This window comes from Scleropages formosus, chromosome 15 (assembly GCF_900964775.1).
Source record: "Scleropages formosus chromosome 15, fSclFor1.1, whole genome shotgun sequence".
Taxonomy (NCBI): Eukaryota; Metazoa; Chordata; class Actinopteri; order Osteoglossiformes; family Osteoglossidae; genus Scleropages; species Scleropages formosus.
In genome coordinates, this window is record NC_041820.1 from 11,959,956 (window position 1) to 11,982,478 (window position 22,523).

A 22,523-nucleotide genomic window follows, 5' to 3' on the forward strand; every position below is an offset into this window, starting at 1 on the left:
GTCTGCACAACAGTAAAGGTACCGTTTGTGTGTTTAATTTATTTTCTGAGCCAATTATAAAACTTTTAAAAACGTTCACACAGATATATGACATAATAATTACATATTTACAGATTTGTTACAGAATGAAATATGACAATTAATCAGTGTCTCTTTTGTCTGTGATTATAATTTATTTAATTGTGTATTTTTGGAGCGATGTATGCATGCGTGACTACTACTAACAAACAGTTCAGAATTTTCTCGATGACAATTCCCCTCCAAAACTGCATAATGATGGTCTTCTGAAGCAATTCCTGTGCATGGATGCCTCTTATGCACCACAGCAGTGAACTCATGACAACAAATAATTTACTTCTAGTAAACAATAAAATTGCTCTGAATTGATTTCAGATGTAGCTTACAGCTACGGGGGATGTGGTGGTGCAATGGGTTTGACTGGGTCCTGCTCTCCGGTGGGTCCGAGGTTCGAGTCCCTCTCGGGGTGCCTTGCAACGGCCTGGTGTCCCGTCCTGGGTGTACCCCCTCCCCCTCCGGCATTACACCCTGTGTTGCCGGGTTTGGCTCCGGCTCCCCGTGGGACAAGCGGTTTCAGATGGTGTGTGTGTGTGACTTTCAGTTTGAATGTGGGGTTTCCCTTGGGAGCTAAAATGTTTTTAAAGCACTGATTTTGTGCTTTAAGTTCCCGCAGGTTGTGGAAAATTAAAGCTGACCTGTAATGAACTGGGTGGTGGAAGCCCAAAAGTACACCACTACCATTCCCAGAAATGTCAGGGCTTCCCCCTTTGTACCCTGTACACGCATATTTTTCTTCTGTTTGTCCTGCCACATTTCCTACAGGACTGAGGCCTTTGGGTAAAGCAGGAAGACACACACTTACCTTAACCCTCACCCACCCACACACCCACCCACACACACACACACACACACACACACACACACACACTCTCTCTCTCTCTCTGGAGTCTTCCTGCTGATAACCACTTTCGATTTAATCACCTCTGTTGTTTTTAGCCAACAGCTGTACAAATGTTAACCATTCAGACTGAATTTTCTTCATGACTGCAAGGCATTCTGCAGTTCTCGGTGATGAGAGATGAGAAATTGTTCCACCACAAAAGGGATTCTGTTTCATTTATTAAATGATTTGAAATGATTGAATGAAATGAATAACTTTATTAAAAATGTTAGAGTTTCTGTGACTGAAAAATATTTAAAGCATTAGTATTTACTGAAATTTGTGTGAAATATAACGTGCATAACATTATGTTCACCAAGGCTTTTTTTCTTGCCAATTTCTTTTATAAATTTTCTGTCTTTTCAATGGGGAAATACTATTATCTCCTTTTAAAAAATACCACAAGTTGATGACCAAATGGGAATGTTAATTAATCAACTAATGCAAAACATTGCAATGCATAAAAAATTCACATAGAACAAATATTTTACTTCTATTTATTATCACTTAAAAGTTATTTGAAATGCAACAGAAAAAAAAAGGATTTTTACAAAACGAAAAAAAAAAGTAATATATTTTTATTTTTTAAATTAACATTATGGAATAACTTATTGACTAGTTGTTGTTCAACAAAGTATTGTCTGCCACAATAGTTCAGATTGTGCTTATTTAAAATCATACTAGAAGCAGTGTTTTCATTACTATATGAGTATTTACATTATATGTAATGTATAAACATCAGCTTTCAGGAAGACAATATTAGCATTTACCATACAGTACAATTTTTAACAAGGTTAAAAGTGATGAAGCAACAGTGACACTGTGGTGAATTTCAACTATTTTGAATAAAATCTACAAACACAGAAGTGCAAATAAGCTTAAAAAGTGCAAATTAGCATTTTGTATGTTTGAGTTGTTCTAGGGGCCAATATAACATTAAAAACAAAATTAGTCTTGAGCGATCAAATGTGGTTGCATGGTTGGCATTTCACTGACCCACCTGCAGGGAAAAGAAGTTCTTATTAAAATTGGTCATAAGCAGGCAAAACAGTTTTACTACTGTTTCTATTTCTGGTACCAAAGAATTTGCAGGAATAGTAATTTCAGGCAAAACATTACAGAACACACCTATGCTAAATCTGGAAGTGCTGTGTGCATTCCCAAAGTAGAATACATTTTTCTGGTACTGACAAGAAATGAATTCTCTTTAGAGATTACAGTTGACTAGTATTTTATTTATTTTTTTATTATTTTACATAGCTATAACGGATTAACATTTTTTTTCTCCATACCTTCAGTCAACAAGCGAGTGTTGATACCATGACAGCATATATATGTTTTATATGTATATATAAAACAAAATACTGTATATATCAGAATATATACAGCAATATATATATTGACAAAATAGCTGTTACTTTTCTCCATTAATTTAAAGAATAATATTTAATGCAACTTTTGGTACAGAATTAAATAACTAAGAAATGTAATTTAAAATAGGTAAAATATGATTTTGAAGATAAGGGGCTTTTAAATTCTAAATCCGTTATCAGATGTTACAACAAAATAAATTAAAAAAACAATATTTGTATCATAGGGCCACATCACACACATAGTTATTAATAAGCATATAAATATAGTTGCCCGCTATCTAAACACTGGAGCTGACAATAATGGAAAAAAAGCTGGAAAATAGTACATTCACGCCAACTCAAGTCCAGTTTCAAATCTGAATATGCAAAAAGCAAAAGCATACTGCAAGTGACCAGGTTTAAAACAATATTAACTGAATGCTTTCTTTTTCTTGGAGTTATCATTTTCTACATTTACGTAATTACTTTGGACAACGTCTATAGTTCTTCAGTCCCGGAGCGAGTTTAGGTATACCGAATGACATCAGGGTGATGACCCTGTACAAAGTTAATTACCACAGACTGTCATTCACTTTACAAACTGAGCACGGCTGAATTAAACTAGCCATCACAGCAAATCTAATGTCTCTTTTTTAGTTATTCGTACAGTAGTAGATAAGGTCAAGCGTCTTTGTGCTTGGAAAAATGCATTTGAAGCTTGTTTTCACATTTTTAATAGAAGAGACTCCTTGTCTGCTTTAAAAAATGTATTCCTAACATCACTTAAGAAGAGAAATTTTTTATTATTCCTACTTAAATTTCATTTCCTTTTTATCTGTGACAGTTCAGAAGAACAGATGGAACTGTTTCAGTTCCTGCCAGTGGAGCAAGGACATGTATCCAATTAATATTTTAAGACATGACTGGAAAGGTCCACATTTAATGGAGTTTAATCTCATTAACTTGATGTCACAGAATGATATTATGAAAAGTTCTCCTTCACCTCTTGAATTAGGCTTGTGAATAGCAAAACAAGATTGAGCCAGCAAGTCGTAACAAGTGCTGAGGAAGCTTCCGTGCTTAAAAAGTTTTACTTTTTGAACACGCACTATATGTACACACATCTATAAGCAAAGGTCACTTTTTCACTGCCATGTGAATAAATATATGCATCACACTAAGCAATAAAACAAGGAGAATATTGATTCTACCTTTAGTGAAGTACTTATTTTTACTTGATGCAGAAACATAAGGACGTCTTTCACGGAGGATTTGTATGGATTTAAAACGTAAGATAAATCCAGTGTCTCAATCAATATAATCAGTTCACCAAACTTCCATTCGCTACCAAGGGAAGAATACATCATCCAAGATAAGTACATAGAGCTCTAATGTTATTCTGTGTAGTGCATTTGTGGTCAAACATTTAGCTCCAGAAAAAAATCACTCTGACGCTAATGCTGTGTTCTCCATAACGCCTCACGGTCAGTGTAGCAATTTTTTTCTCTGTTTTATGTGGGTTTAAATCCACAGGGTGTTACAACCAGTGCTATAGTCATTATACACACGTTTTTAAGTCAAGCATGTAAAGTGAAGACTTGCAACTTTGGCTAGTGGCAGCTTCTGCAATAGCACTACTTTGGAAAAAAATAATGTATTTAAAAATTGTATATACAGGTATATATATACATCATATTTTGAAAAATGTTCTCTGAATGTTTCATATATGGAGAAAGACAAAGTATTAAAAAAAGTTGTACAGATTGAAGCTGAAATAACATGCAGGTTGGGCAGTAATTTATTGTACATGTATTTTCCATATTAAAAATCTTTGAGTAACATTAAGAAATGTAAGAGGCAATGGGTCACAGTTTATTAAGTGTAAAACAATCCATGGCAGTGCAAAACATTTACGGTAGGTCAGGTCAGGTCAGGTAAGCTTATGGTAGCTTTTTTGAGAAGAAAAAGGCACTGCAAGGATACATACCAAAAGCTTATAAGTTTTGAGTGTGGTAAGAGTGTATTACTCAACCGTTCATTCACGATATATAATCACTTTTCCTAAGAAAGGGTCTTAGTGGTTTACAACTCAACCCAGAAGCATGACACACTGCACCCTGGACGGGATGTCTATCCACCACAGCGGTGCGTTCCTGGTCCTGGTAATACACATAGCATCATTTTTCTTTAGGAAAGCTGCAGCCTTGGTTACCATAGCGATTTCACCAAAATGTCATATGATAGCATGGCTCTTTTTGAGCATGTCCAACAAGAGCCTGCAGTCCTGGTGAGGTGAATCAGTGCAGACCACAGGGATTTCTGCAGAGATAAATAAACCTTCACAGGCCCCGCATCTAGAGCAGGATGAGGTTCAATGCTGTGAAGTGCATTAGAAAGAGGGAACCAACCAGGGACCTTCCTGAGACCAGAGTGACTGGGGGGGAGCATCACGTTCTCAGCCAGTGACTATGGAAGGGTTTAGAGGGTTACAGCTTCAATTTCAAGGTAAAGTAACTTGAAACCATGAAAAGTCCATGCAATAAAAACTGTTTTCCCACATCTCAAAAAATCTTAGTGTTTATTTCGTACACTAAGCATTCAAATGCCTCCTGAGCACAGTGTATCGGTTTGAAGCGCTACTGAACCATTTGGTTTACGTTTTCTATTTTTTTCTTTTTTAAAGAGATCTCTGTAAAGGTTTTTAGCTGTTATTTCATTTCACAAAGTCACATTAATTATCTGTCTTGAAACTTTATATTATGACGGGCAGTGCTTTTCTTAAAAGGGAAAACTTTGTTTTGAAGGAAATTCCACAAAAAAAAACAAACAAATAGTTACCCATCTTAAAAAAAAAAAAAACATAGAAGCAACAACTGAACTGCTTTTCTTTCTTTTTTCCCTGTTTTTCTATCGAATCGTTTTCTGGCTTCGGTGGCTGTGGAAGACACCAGACCTGCAACAGAGGGAGATGGATGTAAGGGCAACACAGAGGACTCAACGTAAACCTGGGCAAGAGACGGGGTCACATTTTGTCAAAGCCGGGGTTGACAGGGTGCAGGTGGCGCGATCATGAGCAGGAGCCTTCACAGGATGGAGTGGCACTCTGCCCCCATCAGTCCATCCACACAACAGGTCACTCACCTCTCCAGCCATCTGCCAGCATGTTCCTAGTTGTGAGGCCCTCTTCAGGACTCTCTAGTGCGGGTCCTAATGGGTCAGTGGACCCCGCAATCATAGATGAGGTACATGCAGCTGTCCCTAGTTGGAAAAAACATATCAGCCGGGTCCTGTTTTCTCTTAATGTCCATCTATTGATGTACTTTGTCTTTTGTATTTTTCAGTTTTTTTAGATCCGCTTGCTTAATGGAATTCAGATACAGGTTTTGTTGAAGCAAATGAAATTCACAAAAACTATTTGTAAAGAATGAACTTCATTCTGATTTGATATGAATCTTTCTGCATATTATGCAAACGAGGCATGCTGGTACTTACTGGGAATGCAGCTGCATGGCAGGGGTCCCCCTTTGTCTCCATTCCCTCTCTGAAATCTGCAAGTGTGATGTGCAGCTCAGCTCGTTCAGGTCAGATGTGGTCGAACGTGGTTCTCCTTGAGATTTGAATGACGCGTGCAGCTCGGGGCAATGTCGCGCGCAACGCAATATGCCACAGGGAGTGAAGTAGCTCTCTTGAGGGCTGTGTTGTGCAGCATCACCCAGTAAATGCAGATTGAGCTGAGCCAAATGGTCTTTCATTTAGAGGTATGGTCTTCTGCAGTTTCTGTTATATTCGGCTTTCCAGAACAAGGCACACCATTGGTCATTTACAAATAAATGTCACCAAGCAGTGTGCGTTGCCTGCTACATGAATACTAATGAAGTGGAAGACTTACAGCTAATGGTGTCAAAGTTTGGTGGGATGTGCAGCTGCATGTCTCCAAGCACAGTCTGCAGTGTGCAGGACCTATGCTTTTAAGTTCTTGGTCACAAACTCTTGTTTCGTCTGCTGGTTGTTGGGTAACAAAAGAAGCCATATTGACGTTCTTGCTTGTCACCAAAGGCTGCCGGTGACCACCTTGACCCTCACATGGAGGGGAAATGCAAGCCAAAGATCAGGGAGAGCCCTGTCCTCACTACAGGCCACAATGCTTTAGACCTGCATTCCTCCTCCATTGTGTCATGGCAGGAAATGTGCTGGCAGTAAAAACACTCAATATACACAGTTTTCCATGCATATCGCCTCACAAATTTTATTTTGTCAGGTCAATTGAAAGGCAATGATTCTCTGTTAAAATCAGTGGAACACCACAATCATACAGCAGTGCATTATTGACTTTAAATGACTTACACTGAGAGCAATCAAGTATCAGCAGTTTGCAGAACAGACAGCAGCACCATAACATGCTTAAATATTGCCTTGCTATTAAGTGTAGAATTGATTTCATGCTGCATTCAATAATGACATTAACAGCATTAGCAGATGGATAAGCCATTACACAATAGGTAGCATTAATTAATTTTAGGAGTTTCTCATTATGAATATGGATGACAGACCAAGTGCTCTACATCACTTTTCAAAAACCGACATCCAGAAAACATACGCTACACATTTCTTTTAACTAGTGGGTCCTTGAAATCATTCTCAACCCTTTTCCACTGCTGTGTTTAAGCCATACATCTTTAACTAGGTCTTACAATTGTTTCCATGTATAGTATGTATTATGTGACTATGATAATAAAGGTGCCTTTTAGTATGCAGGCTGCTCATAACTCTATACGGAATTGTTTGCTGACAAAATCACATTTATTGAGCATGACATATGCCACATTCGGGTCACTCAAGCCTTCTCTCCAAATAACATTTACTTTGACATCAATTACCCTTCACACCAATGTACACTCTCATGGTACCCAATGTACATCTGACAGATTTACATTCGGTACCATGGGATCAATGTTTTCCTCATTTATAATCAAGACCTAATTTAATAGTGTTGTGATACATACTTTGACGATGTCCTATGAATTATGTTTCATTTTGAACGAAGTGTACCTTTTGTTTGTAACTGAAGTGTTATCACAGACACATTAAATCGTATTCTGTCTCATTCCTAAAACACTCCCTCAAAGCTGCAAATTAATTTTCTGGAAAAGTAAATTTTTTATACAAGCTGCACCTCACTTATCTCAAATGCATGTTGGAAAATCATTATTTAGACATAATCCAGCAAATGCAAACACTGAAATTCGACCAGAAGAATTGGCTTTGGTGGTAAACTAACTAAGTATGTTACATCGATTACCGCATGTACCGACACCAGAATGTTTCAGTGTTCAGACAAGGTGTGGAGGAAGGTAAAAGTTATGAACAATTTTGGTTTAGGATGAAAATTTGACATCAGGTAAAAACATAGGGGGTCATTCTGAGCCATATTTTTTGTGTAAATACAGTGTAATCAAATAATAGGCCAACAGAAAAATCATGAATGGAATGGGACCACCACCCTTAAAGTGCTTTTCACCTCAAGGGACATCCCATTAACAGAATAATTATAGTCCAACTGCGACAATCATTCCACAGTTCACTAACTACTACATGGAGATTTTATTGCTGGATAAATTACTTAGCAATCCTATTATAAAGAAAATTGGTTAATTATATAGTGCGGGGACAAACGTCACCCTCACATTAGGACTGCTTCAAGGGCTTAATTGAGCAGTAAAACAATTTATTCTCAACTTGGCAAGAACATAATTTAGGTTCAAAAGTTGTTATTTCTCAACGGAATGAGTATACTTCGAAGTACACACAGGTATTTGCAGAGGTATGTCAGAATTTTGGAACTTTCTTGTTGTCAATAAGTTGTGTAGTTTTGTACAATATGTAATACATGAAGGTGAGAAAGCAATTTATTCCATTTGTCATGGAAGGATGAGGCATATGAACAGGAAACAAGTGAATTTGTTCTGGTTGTTTAATTTTTACTATAATGAGGGAACATTGTTGATTCTACAGAACTGACAATAAAAATTCTTAATAAAGAAATCCTTTAATACCTTGAACAAATGTGTACCACTTCACCAAGTCACACGTCTTTTAATCTGGTGCATTTTTTAAATTAAATTGTTCCTGAAGATGATAACAGAAAGCCTCAAAGAAAACTAACCCTCCAGTGAATCTGCCCTCTTCAGACATAAAGAGCTTCTACAGCTGCTGGTTGAAAAAGCCACAAGACAAATGTAACATCTCAAAATGTTTCCTGGATGACCAAATTAATAATCTGTCAAAGAAACTGTACTGAAATCACAATTTTTTCTGTATTTAATTTCAGATGTTTTGTTTTCAGCTGAGATACTTTATTCTCAGCATTTTAATAGAATTTTGTCATGTAAGATCTTATTTATAATGATAAAATAACCACACGCACACACACACACACGCGCACACACACACACACACACCACTTGTCTTGAGCGGGGTCACAGCGAACTGGAGCTTTACCCAGCAACACAGGGCACAAGACCAGAGGGGGAGAGGACACACCCAGGCTGGGACGCCAGTCTGCTGCAAGGCACCCCCATCAGGACTTGAATCGCAGACCCACCAGAGAGCAGGACCCAGCTAAGCCTGCTGTGCCACTGTATCCCCTCCGTAAAATAACCATTGAAATGTAAAAAAAAAATATACATATATATATAAAATAAAACACATTTTATTTTCAGAGTTGAGAGTTTGAGAGTTAAAGGGGGGGGGGGCATGGCGGCGCAGTGGCACAGTGGGCTGGACTGGGTCCTGCTCTCCAGTGGGTCTGGGGTTCAAATCCTGCTTGGGGTGCCTTGCAATGGACTGGTGTCTCATCCTGGGTGTGTCCCTTGCGCCCTATGTTGCCAGGTTAGGCTCCAGCTCCCCACGACCCCATATTGAGCAAGCAGTTCAGACAATGTTTGTGTGAGTTTGAGAGTTATGTTTAAAACTTACATTTTTGAGAATATATGAGTTCAGGTACAAAATATGGCAAAGTTGTTTCTTATTCTGCTTCCTTGTATTGTAAACAGATAGACATATATGCCCATACAAGGAAACATCCAGTAATGAAAATTAGAACTCATAACAACATGCTAAACTTTAGGGACAATGAGTTTAAAATAAATGATGTAGATGTGCCAGAAATCTTGCAGACGACATCAAATATAGATACGCATCTGTGTAGCAAATAACTTACCCGCATTGATTAATTATGTATTCAGAATACACATACATACAGCAGACCAGTTTGTCATGGGAATTAAATTCAGATTGTTCCTCTTCATTACAGTGTAACTTTTTGTGAAATTATCATTTTGCATTATATAAATTCATTTATGGTGAATCCTGAGAGCAAATTATCAAGTGACTGAAACTGCTCTCATGACAAACCTGTCTTATGATAAGATTGAGTGATGGCAAGCGTGTCTGACAATAGTGTGCAAAGCCGATGAACATCCGCAGAGCTGCAACATTATACTATCTTTTTGTCCATGTTTGATATAAGAGAAATGCAACAAAAATAATCGTAATAAGCTTAATATTTATCTGGGTTGTTCTCCAGAAAGACAATTGTGCAAGTCTGCCAATAGTGGCTATGTGTTCAAACAGTAACTCACTACATATTCTGAATTTCACTGTTACACTCTGGACGCTTCTTCTATCCTTGTACATTTATTTGGAAGCCTACTTAAGTTCTGAAGTGAGTCAGTGAAACTAATAGATGTTAACATCAAAGTACATTTACATTTATTTATTCAGCCAATGTTTTTTTTTCAAAGCAACTTACAGTGTTAAGCTTCTTGTGTAATTTCCCCTTTATTCAGATGGGTCATTTTTACTGGTGCAATTTAAGGTAAGTACTTTGCTCAAGGTCATTTCAGCAGGAGGGGGAACTCAAACCTGTGTCCTTTGAGAACAAGGCAGCCGTTCAAACCGCTATCCTACTTCCTGCTCCAGGACAGTGCTAGTACTCATCATTTACATTTTGTTTTTCATTTACCTGATGCTCTTCTCCAGAGCAACTTACATTGTTAAGCTATTTACAATTATTTACCCATTTATATAGTTGGAGTAGTTTAGGGTAAATACTTTGCTCAAGGTGAGATTCAAACCTGCAACCATTGGGGGCACAGGCAGCAGCTCTAACCATTATGCTACCAGCTTCCCAATTTTTGTTTTATTGCATCGTATTGTGGTTGTGTGACTCTTTATAATTCCAGATAAAGCGCAAAGTAAAAATGAATTGTAAATGTGATGTTAACTGTTATCAATGTATCAGTCAGACTATAGCAGGGGATCATAAAATACTTACTGTAGGAGAATGAGCACAATGACCGTGAATCCAGCCATAACGATGAAAGGCAATCCAGGAAACGTAGCCAGGGTCAAGGGGTATAGGCCATTGAATATGATTGCCCCAGTAAGGATGCACAGAGCTTCCACTGATGCGCTGAAGGAGAACATGGCCCCTTAAAAAAGCAAAATCAACCATTTTTATGAATAAAAATCACTTTAGATCTATTTACACCAGCCCCTCATATAATGGGGTTCATTTGTTCCATGAAATCTAGTCAGGTTAACTCCAATTGTGAGGTAATAGAATTAACATTACTTACAAAAAAATTAAGTTCACAACATCACTGCCTGTGTGTTGTGTTAGAGACATTGTGTACCATTACTACTCTATCTGATGCTAAATAAACTGATTTAGATTGCTAGACTAAGGTTTTATTTATAATATGTGTCGTTGATCCCAAGGTAATATTGAGGCTAATACAATATGTTAGCCAAAAAATGGCTACGTGAAGGTGAAAAAAAAAATGTTTTGTAGAATAAAAAGCCCTTTAGGAAAAGCATATTTGCTTTCAAAATTTTTGTTGCAGTTTTGTACAAGAAACCGTTACATAAGAAATGACCATGCATGTGTGTGAAGAAATACAGTGTAATTATTATGAAATAAATCTTCAGTATCTGTGAAACTGCATGATAGTTTGGTAGGGTTGGTGCATGTAATAGGATGAAAACAGTTGAAAATGAATCAGTGCATGTGTAAAACAAATGAACTCCAAAGTACATTTGCACAGCCGACGAGGTACTTCTAATCAGGTACGTAAAAAAATTACATAGAGAGTTAACCAACCAAAGATTCAATCTCAGGGACAAAGTGTGGGCAGCCCTCTCATGTATGAAGGTGGTTTATTCTTACCCACACATAAGCTAGAGTAAGAGACCATGCTGCCCTTCGAAGAGGCCTCGGGAAGAGAGTTGTAAGTGTTCATGAGCCTGTAGATATTATTAAACTACAGCAGCGTACTATTCAAAAACATCCGGTTTGTTATTTAACAACACCCACATGTGTGTGCGTTCTACTCAAGACCAAAGCACATGATGTTTCCTTCAGAATAATTTTGTATAATTAAGGATTCATAGACCCTTCGGTGAAGATGTGCAGTCCAGGCTCTGATGCAGGAAAACAGGCCCAAAACGTTTTCATATGACCAAGCTTAAGATTTGGCATCACTTTTTTTGGTGATGGGAAATGTTGGGTTTTCTCTGAACATAGTCCAATTTTAGAATAATCCATCAAGAGAACATTCTCTGGAAAATGTGAAGGATCAGCCAGGTGGTCTTATGCAAACTTCAGATGAGCAGCGCTTCTGCTTTTGAGAGGAAAGGTTTGCTCCTGGCAATTCAGCTTGGATCTTTTTGTGGAAACATGAACGTGAATATCAGCGCAGCAGGGGAGGCCTGCTGGTCCCCAGGAGTGGTCCTGGAGTCCTTTCAGACATCTTGTGTGAATCTTCATGTTGCTCTGTGGGATATTTTATAAGGATGTCCACTTCGTTGTGGAGTTACTGCAGTTACACAATTTTACAGTGGACTCATGAATACCAGATCATTTCGTTGTGGTTTTGAGCACTTACAACTGTCTTCCTGTAGCAATCACAGGTCTCTCGGGCACTTTATGCTACACTATCCCACGCAGATAAGGCTAAACTGACCAAGTTCTCGAGTTTATATAGGAAATGGTTGCTTAAATTTTGACCTTGAAACTTGCTTTTTTAGTTAATTGACATTTTATAATTTTTGTGCAACTAATTACTATGATCTCATTTGCTGAACTAACCATATCTTGGCGTTCACTTGTTTTTGCCAATTCCCTAATTGTCATTTAGCTACTAGTGCCCTAGAGTGTTCACTAATTTCTTTAAACAGCATTTCGAATGAATAGATACAATACCTTCCTTTCCCCTACCTTTCCTTTTAGAAAACCAAGCACTTCTTTATATGACACAAGGCTATAATAGTGCTAATGTGACATCTATAGAACCATGAGTGAGGGTGAATTATCAGAGAGTGTTTGCAGTGTGTATACAGTATTAGAGCCCTAAAAAAAAATTTGACTCATCACTACAAATGGACCTGTCACCACAAACACTGTTTTCATCTGTCAGTAAGACGGGGGCTTTTATTGTTGTTTCATTGATTTAGGTTGAATATATAATTGCAGAAATTGTGTAACTTGAGTTTGTCAACACTCTATTCTAGACTAAGACTAACTCAGACTAACTGAAACTCTTTACTGGTATTTTCATATTGAACTTGTTTTGCTTTAAATGCTTTAAGACTCGACTGGAGTACATTCTTGTGGGACTAAAGAGCACAGTATTCCAATTCTGATATAGAACAATAACTGGCCATAATTTTTATACCTGTTCAACTACAGCACCTACAGATCTCACTCATCTAAGACAAAAAAAATCTGGCTACATACTTTTACAAGCTAGAATAAACAACAACAATATTTGGTGACAGTCTAACCCTGATGTTCTCTTCTTTCTATGAACTAGATTCTGTTTGATACAAGACTGTTAGTACCCTAATATTTAGCTGTAATGGAGAAATATGGAAATATACACTGCTCATCACTGTAAAGGTGAGGCAGTAGGAAGGACATCATGAAAACCTACCCTGTTCTTCTGGCCCAACAACTGCAGAGCACAATGAGCGAATCACAGCCTGACAGATTCCACTCGGAGCCCCCAGCACAGCCACTGAGAAGCACGGAAAAGCACAAGGTCACTCAAGGTATTCCACAATGGAGCTGTTAGGTAATAGAAGAGACTGAGAAGTAAGCGAAGTACATGACACACAGGAATTTGGTATTTATTTCACTCACCACTGCCCATCCTATTTTTCCATTACTTCCAAATAATTATGTACATGTTGTCCGTGTTACTGAACCAACAGCTTTACAACAGAATTTCAATGGAAATTCTTCTTTTTCCATTAAAAATTTAAATTGCCGTATTTGTATGCACTAAATAACAAATGCACTTTTATGAAAAAACCATGCGTTACGTACTCAGTGTTTCCTTTCTTAATTGGATGCGGATTGTATGAGGAAAGATTTTCTATGGTTGATCTAGCATTCTATGCTTCGTCTTATTGCTATTATAAAAAAAAAATAATGAAGCATTTTCATTAATAAGACATAAGTATGCAAGCTAGTCTTTGCCATGGTTGTCAGCCCATGTGTTTAGTTATACATGGCAAGACACATCAGCATTGGAATGGAGGTAATGACAGCTAGGGACCGTTGGGCCGCCATTTATTATTCCACACGTATAGTGCATGGGAATGCAGATGGTTTGACTCCCACTGATTGTTCTAGAGACAACTATTCATCTTTCTAAAAGATCTTCTTCTTTGCTATATTTTTGAATATCATTTTCTTCAAAACACTTCATTTAATATGTAATGTCAAAATCTATCTGCACAGTATAATGAAAGAAATTACCACATTTCAGGTGAGTAAAACGAAATGCTTTCACAAAATGTTAGGCCTTCACATTTTTGAGCAACAAAAGATATGAAATGTTCAAATTGCATATGAGTCCCATTTTCTTTCTCACATGGTGTACAAAATGAATACAAATTCAAAAGTAATATTGGGCTTGCGCTTGTTAATATCTGGGGTGTATGTGGATTGTGCGGGGGCTGGTACTGCTGTACTGAACTGGAAGCAGGAGCCGTCATCTAAGTAAGGGTCCAGGTAGTCTTACGGTATAACTCAACAGAAACGCGATTTGAAATTTATGTTTATGTTCGACATGCCTGCGTGATGTATGGATTCAAGACAAAGAATGGCACAATGTGAACGTTTGGGTAGAAGTCTTAGATCAGCCGACAGCTGTTACATTTTCATATAATCAATCGCAGAGCAGAGCCTGGGAATGGATCGATGATTAAGCTTATATATTTTCGTCTGGCAGAAAGACAATAAGTTTGTAGCATTTTGGAAATGTTCACTTGCCCTTATGAAATAACTTTTTTTTTTCATCCATGCCATAGTGAAAATAAAATCCACCTCTTTAATTTTTATCAATATTATTTACCAAAACAATGCAATCTGGACCATTTGTTGTTGTTCTATGGAGTGAAACTCCAAAGAGTAGAATTAATACATACTGATTACTTTTTCAGTTTTTTGACCTGTTCACAGCAATTAAACAGCTGAAGTGATAAATTATAGACAGCCCTCCTCCAACATAGTTTGCGTTTCTGTCCTTATGCTGCTTAAAATGAGAGGTACAAAGCGAATATGAAATACAAATGAATATAAAAAAGTTATAAATTCATTTGGATTTATTCCCAGCTTTTACGAGATATATGAATTTGTGCTAATTTGAAAAGGGTTTAGCCTTTTCATGCTCAGCTGGCTGGCTAATATGTTTACTATTAATAACACAAATAATAAAAATAATAGTAAGAAATTAAGATTATGCCTTAATAAAAGAATTATGCATACATTTAATAAAACACACAGGAAACAGCAAGCATAAGAATGGTTGTTTGTTATACTGGTAGTCACTATAATGGCCAAGTAAGTGCATTAGCCAGTGTCTGGTAAGGCCTGTCAGTCATGTGGTAATGGCCAGTCCAGGTCAGGTGACTATTCTTAAGTATAGCCTGTTAGTCATAATTAACATCTGCCATTCTCAGACTTCAACGACATGTTGTTCATTAACTGGTGTCTTATGATTTCTCGAGTACTTATGAACACTCTTCTCTTTTTTTAAAGACATACTGAACAGTCTTTATGTCTTTCCTGAGCCTTCGTGGAGGAAATACAGAAATGAGACAGTGTTTCAAAGGTTTGTCCATTTCACGTTGCATTTACACTCTGACAAAACCAGAGTTTCACAATTGCTTACGTGACTTGATGATCACCTTACATTGCACTCGACATAATTAAAGCAAGTAAGAACCAAATAATGTTGTTAATAATAATAAATGTTCTCTTACCTAGGAACACCATCCATGTGTTTATGGACAAAGCAAGAAGGATATATGAAGCTCCCCGGAAAATTGCACTAATTTTTGCTAGTGTTATCTCTCCAACACAGCGCAACAACCATGGGAATAAGCCAATAAGAAAAATGCCCTGTGGAAAAAAATGATATATTATTAAATGGGAATGAGACTGGTGGGGGACCAATTAGCTAATCTGCTGCACTGCATCCAATTTTTAATTAGTTTTCCTTTTAGATTTTCTGTCTGGGAAATGAATTGGAGCCTTTCAGAGATACAGTGTTAATTGTAAGTTTATAAACAAAATACACAAGTAAAATCAAATATTAATACATAATATTAATTACAGAGTAGTTTCAGAAAACAGCTGCACATTTCGTGGCTTTTAAAAAAACACACCAGCAGTATAACGAGTGTAATTCATGATGCAGCCACAAAACTATATTACACTGGAATTTTGGTCCTCATAAGTTCTCATAAATTTCATCCAGTGCAGCAGAAACAATATTTTGCCTTTTAAGACAAATGTCTTCTTTTTCAAGCATTAAATCAAAATTATGGTAATATATTTATAAAAAAAAATTTACATTTTAATTATTCTTCTCTAGCTGTCGTAAAAATGTCCTTCCAAATTTGTTAGACAGCTTATGATTAAAAAGCCCATCAAGTAATGAAGTTTAAAATTTACATTAAAAAAATGATGTGCTGGCTAAATTAATCAACTTTGAGCAACTGCGTTTGACAAAACAGGTTAGGGTATCTAAACAAAAAAACTTCCCAATACCCCTCAAACCCACCACCCCCAATATATGGAAGTCCCATGGCACTATGACTCATTCCTGTCTCATATTCAGGCTGACAAGTTTGATTTAATTATCCCCACGACTCTAGGTGATGTGTCATCAGCCCCCTCCCTGATCCCCTCCCTTCAATAGAAACATCATCAGAATGCATAAAGATTTTTTTTTTCCTGAAAAGGTCAGCACAGTATGTTTTTAACTTCAGTCGACTTATCAAAGTTGGTGGTGTTTAATGTTTTTGTGCAGACTTGAGTTAATTGCAAGTCAATTCAATACGTGCGTCATTTGCAAAACAAACATGAAACAGAAATATAAATGTGCACACCATGCTTTGTGTCACTGCTAAAAATACATAATGAATTTATGAACAGCACAAAACTCTGAAGTCTAAATCATTCTCTGGGAGTTTGACAATGGGGACATAACTGCAAATAATTTCCTGTAATAATTATACAGCTATACAATGTTAATGATGAAAGATATTGACATATTTTTCCAGCATTGTAAGTATGTGAAAAAATATTGTGTATTGTGTCAAGAATCCAAAAATCTAATCAAGCTGAGTTTTGTATGTCAACTGACAGAAGGTACTGGAGCAGAACTTTGCCATAACAAAAAAACACTGACATTACATTAGCACAGAACTTTCTAAAGAATTGTAAATCCAGGACTGTTGTACTGCAACTTTGACCCTGAAATACAAGGGCTTTTCTTAACCTGTAAATAGCGATGCAGCTAAAATTAAATCCCAATTGTGCAGTGCACTACATTTCACAGAGTGTTTAGTGCATCAAGGTCACTTACCAAAAGCATCATCCGTGCAGAAGTGAATATCCCATACAGTTCAGTTGTAAACGCTCTGGGTTCATACATCAAAAAGAGCAGCAGGATAGCTTGATCCCCTAGGAGAAAATATTTCTATCACAATATTGGTAATAGCTTTAGGGAACACAAGCCATAATATTTAAATTTTCCGCCTTTCTTGGTAATTTACTTAGTAAAACAAAATGGCCAGAAATTTTAACATGAAAATTTTATTTGAAAGTTCAAAGTATATTTGATGTTTAACCAGGATTAAAGTTAAAACTGCATGTAATTATTAAATTTACAGTTTCAGCATGCACAAACCATCCAAGAACTATCAGCATTATTGCAGTTCTGTTGTAACTGTAGTTCAGAGGTTTTGCTTGTGCAGTACAGCAAGTTGACTCAACAATTCAACAACACTACTTACAACAAAATGAAGGCAAAATAAAATTAATAGGCACTCGCGAAAGGGATTTTCAAAATGTAAAACTATTACACTGAACATATATGAAGGACTTATTATGTAGTGTATTTGCTGAGGAATGAAGACGGGCGGCTCTTCAAAGCACTCAACCCTTCAACACTTGCAGGAGTGGCCTTTTTTCACCACACATTAAATACTCACCAACAGCAACAGTGTTGTTCAGAAAGGTACACAGGATGAGTAAATGAAGCTTCAGCTTTTCCTGGCCTGCTCTCTTTTTGGCCACCGCCCTGAAGGTCAACTTAGCGTACATGAGGAGGGATGGCTTGGGCGGAGCCTCTGCTCTGTGCTCCACCTCTGAAGATGCCTGTGGTAGACAAACACTTTTTCCTCGTGGTTCGGGGTTGCGCAGCCATAGGAGGATGTAAAGCAAGGCCAGGATGTGACAGCCACAGTACACCCCAAAAGCAGGGGTGAAACCAAACCCCTGCAGAAGGAACCCGCTGATGAAGAAGCCTAGGGTTCCGCCAATGAAGATCATTGACTCGGCAATTCCCATCCTCAAGGTGCGGCTGCCAGCGTCCGACACATCGGCCAGGTAGCTGAAGCAGCTGAGGAACACAGATACGTAACCCCCTGAGAGGCCCACTATGACAGCAGCCGCCAAGGACCAGTAGGCATTCATCCCTCTAACCTGCGACATGGCAATGAGTATGCCACCAGAAACCAGAGACAGTGCATTAGGCAAAATCATGCCAAACTTGCGGCCAGCCCTGTCAGACCAGGACCCCAGCAAGATGGCAGGTGGGATGGACACAAGACTCATTGTTCCTGTAAACATCATCATGATGTAGGAAGACTGCTTTTGAATGACTTCATCTTCCTTGTACTGATTTGGATTGTTGCAAATATCCATGCCAGCATACAGACTGTCGCATACCTGGAATACAGATGAGGGTATATGAACACTTGTAATAAATAAGCACAGTTATTTACATAAGAACATGTCAATAAACTTCTACACATGTGTTGCTATCACATCTGTAGTCTCCTTTTGTCAGAAATTCATTTATTTTCAAAATTAATTTCTAGGTCAAGTGAAACATTAATCATGCTGAAAGACCATAAAAGACAAGGACCTATTTTCACCCCCTAAGAATCAATGGCTCAGTAAAATAAGTCATCAGTTTCATATTCACTCATAGATGGCATAAAATAACTGCTAACTTTGCATTATTATTTGGACTAAGCAAGCGCTGAAATCTACAAGTTTTTGAAAATCCATCACAAGCATATGCAAATTAAAGGTAAACATTCACACCAAAATGCTCCCCAAAATACATCAGTTCTTTCTTTGGAAAAAAATTAAATAAAAAAGTTTAAGAATTTGCTTTGTCAACAGTAGTGTAGACTTTATCCATGTATGTAAGTGGGAGACAAAGGTAGCATCTCCCACTGAGGACACGAAGCAAGGTCAATTTATTTTACATCTGATAAAACAATAAATTAGACTAAATGTAGAAAAAAATGAATTTTCATTCAGTATTTGGTTTTTTTTCCAAATGTTCAGCATTTTGTCCTGCTGACAAAAAGCATTCTGCATTGCAACCCAGTGCTGTGCGCTGAAAGCACTTTGCAGCTTAACCCCATTCTCCGTGTTCGTTTTAAGGTCACAATGCATACAGTTAAAGGTCACCTAGCAGCTTATGACAGCACTCAAATATCACAATGAAAGTCAGATCTCTCTGAAAGCATGTGACTGGGTTATATTCCAGCACAGCCTCACTTCTAGTTCTATGCCTCTACAGCTGTGAGCTGCAGCAGGCACAAAAAACAATTTTTTAAATACAATACTTGCATGGGACAAATTGGACACAAGTGTACAAGCAGAAAGTCACCAGTGCCCTCTTTCTCCGGGAATTGATGCAGAGGAGTTGGGAAAGCCAACTCACTAACCAATGTCAACAACCGCTTGTCCCAAGCAGGGTCGCGGTGAGCTGGAGCCTATCCTGGAAGCAAAGGGGGGTGCAAGGCTGAATTGGGAGGGGATACACCCTGGATGGGATGCCAGTCTGTCACAAGGCACTCCAAGCAGTGCTCAAACCCCAGACCCGCCACACAGTGGGCACGAGTTGGGAAAACATTCTGGGTAATTACCTGAGCAAACTTGTTAACCAAATGCCTCATGGACAAAAACTGTTGACCGTTACTATACGTATCTATATTTATATGTAAGAGGATAAATATGTATTTAATTTCTGTAAAAATGTAACACCTCTAACAGACCCATTCTCTTCAAATGCAGACCAAGCAAGTGTGTCCTATGGATCTTGACACTGTCAAAGATCTGTTCAAAATTTTTGCTTTTGAAAGGATTTTTAAATATTTAAAATACATTTTTAAATGTTTAAAACTGAGCATTGTTTTTAAGCCATTTAAACCATTATGTATTCAAATTCCAAACTGAAACATTTATTTCCTTTTCTGGTTTTCCTCATGGTGTGTTTCATTTCTGTACTGAGCATGGATCCTCTCAGTTCATGGACACACCTATACACACACTTATATAGATGTATATGCAATATACACATATATATGCATCTGTTTTAAGCATACATTCAGTACTGTTTGCACAATATGAATCAATCTATCCCATATCTTGCCTCATGTTAACTGCATTTGCACCACTGTCATTTGTCAAAATGTTGAGTTCCGCAACTACTTGTCCATATTGTCAGGGTTTGCAGCTGCAATGCAAAACACTGTTGCTCAGTGGACAGCCAGGTGATAAATTTGAGTGTAATATCTGTGTGCGTTCCAAACACTCCATCCATTTATAGAGCAGCTAGGAGTGTATAGAGACGGCTGACGATGCTTTCAGCGATACACATGTTGCAACCCACTGCACAGAGCAGCAGCATCACAGTATCCAAAACATAAAATCCATATTGGTATAGCTTGCACGCTCCAAGTGTTTCCACTTTGTAACTGAGTCTGTACTACTAATTTCACATTTACTGCATATGGCTGGAGGGACGATCGTACCCAAACCACTTACCTTAGCAAGGATAAGTTGCTGATATGATGGATTCAGAATGAAGGTGCTTGTCATGAAGAGGAGAACTACAGGTTCTACAGTGATTAGCTCCCTGAGCCTTTCTATACATTCATGCATTGTAGTAACCTCTGCCGTCTCGAAAAATGTAAAAAAAACAAAAACTGAAGTACCAAGAATGTCTAGCTAAGCACGAACATGAGTAGTAATAAATAGTATGTGCTGTACACGAAGTTAAACATGTCGAGTTAAATACTGTAATATTAAAATGTGACAGTCAGTCACATGTTAGTGAGCTACGTAATAGGAAGTCCTGCATCGTGACCTCCTGTTATCAGAGTTTCTGTTTGCTAACAGCTGTAAAAAGTGACCTCTGGCCTTTTCTCGTTTCCTGCCAAAGTACAATTCATTGGTGACTAAGTGAAGAGCTGAAAACACTCTCGATATTACACGTCAGACACCAAAAAAAGAAGTGAAACAATAAACAGTGATTATTTTTTAACCCTTTCCTCTTACGCAGTTTTGGATATCCTAAAGTAATTTCAACTAGAGAAAACGACACAGCGACCGTAAAGGGAAACTACCGGAACAGAATTTTAGTATCGCCATTTAAAATCTGTGAACGTAATGAAAGAAAGAAAACATTCAGAAAGTGAAAGTTTTTTAAACAAAAAAGGTTGTTTGGACCAAACGGAGTCAACAAGCAAAGTAAGCAGGAAATGTTTTGCTGAAACCCAGTGACTAAACCCTTCAATGGTCCCACCATCAGACGAGAGTGAAAAGTGTATGATTGTCCAATGGCAGGGGCATTCAGTGACAAACACTGTCCTAAAGACAGGAGGTGGGGAATAATTGCTGACAACAAGGTGAGGGTATCGGTGTGGGGGGAGGGGGAGGCACTACACAGCAGGTTTTCAGGCCATATGGGAAAGGTTTAACTGCGCCTCGTTATATTCGCTGGCTGATGATGACTGATGCCGACATATGACTAACTCCCAATGCCCTTGCTAACGTTTTGTGTATCTTCACAAAGCACAGGTTATCGCAGGTCTCGGATACCCAAGTGGACTATTTTTAAGTCACATGAGTCGGGGAGTGTTTCCTGACCCAAACTCTGAAATGACTTTTAAACTGTGCTCTCAAGCTCATCTGTCAAGTACAAGTTAAGTACAAATGGCTTCTGTCAGTCAAGTTTTCTGTACCATGGCAAGGTACGGTAAAGAAAGATTTGGGATGTCATGAGGTAGGGATTGAAGGGCACTTTGGACAACCGCTCAGAAATCTGAGTCTCAGCGTATTCCATTACATTTAAGAAATTCACCAAAACTTCAGACTCATACTATAAATTCCTACTATTGTTCTTACAATTAAATGTCAAATCTTTCCATCCAATTCACAGCAGACATGCTGTGAAAAGAAAACTGGAAAATAGCCTTTGGTAAATTATGTTATATAACATTTATAAACAGTGAACAACAAAAGTTCTCATGATTTATTGAAATGATAAAAACAAAGTCATCAGTTTCTCCAGTCTGAAAGCTGACCATAGCACAGACCACATAGACTCAATAAAATTGACTTTGCAACACTTATATCTTAATAAACATCTTTTACATCTCTGATTCAGAACAAAAAGCAGAAATACTCCAGTCTATGTTACATATATAAATATACATTATGAAAAAGGTGTTGTGTCATTAAGTCCTGTTAGATAAATAATATTTACTGGAGTCATACAGTAACTATTTTGTTTGGACTTCGGATGCACTTGTAAAGCATGTGCATAATA

At 37.7% G+C, this 22,523-nt stretch overlaps 1 protein-coding gene across 1 annotated transcript; it reads right to left on the minus strand.

Annotated features, from left to right (window-relative positions):
• Nucleotides 1-1,906: 1,906 nt before the first annotated feature.
• Nucleotides 1,907-20,968, minus strand: LOC108919651 (proton-coupled folate transporter). The gene is made up of 7 exons (XM_018727871.2): nucleotides 20,738-20,968; nucleotides 17,881-18,619; nucleotides 17,253-17,350; nucleotides 15,643-15,781; nucleotides 13,305-13,388; nucleotides 10,646-10,802; nucleotides 1,907-1,958 (listed from the first exon to the last, which is right to left on the minus strand). Exons 1-7 carry the CDS (start codon nucleotides 20,852-20,854, stop codon nucleotides 1,907-1,909), a joined length of 1,386 nt encoding a protein of 461 aa, XP_018583387.1. The 5' UTR covers nucleotides 20,855-20,968.
• Nucleotides 20,969-22,523: the final 1,555 nt, after the last annotated feature.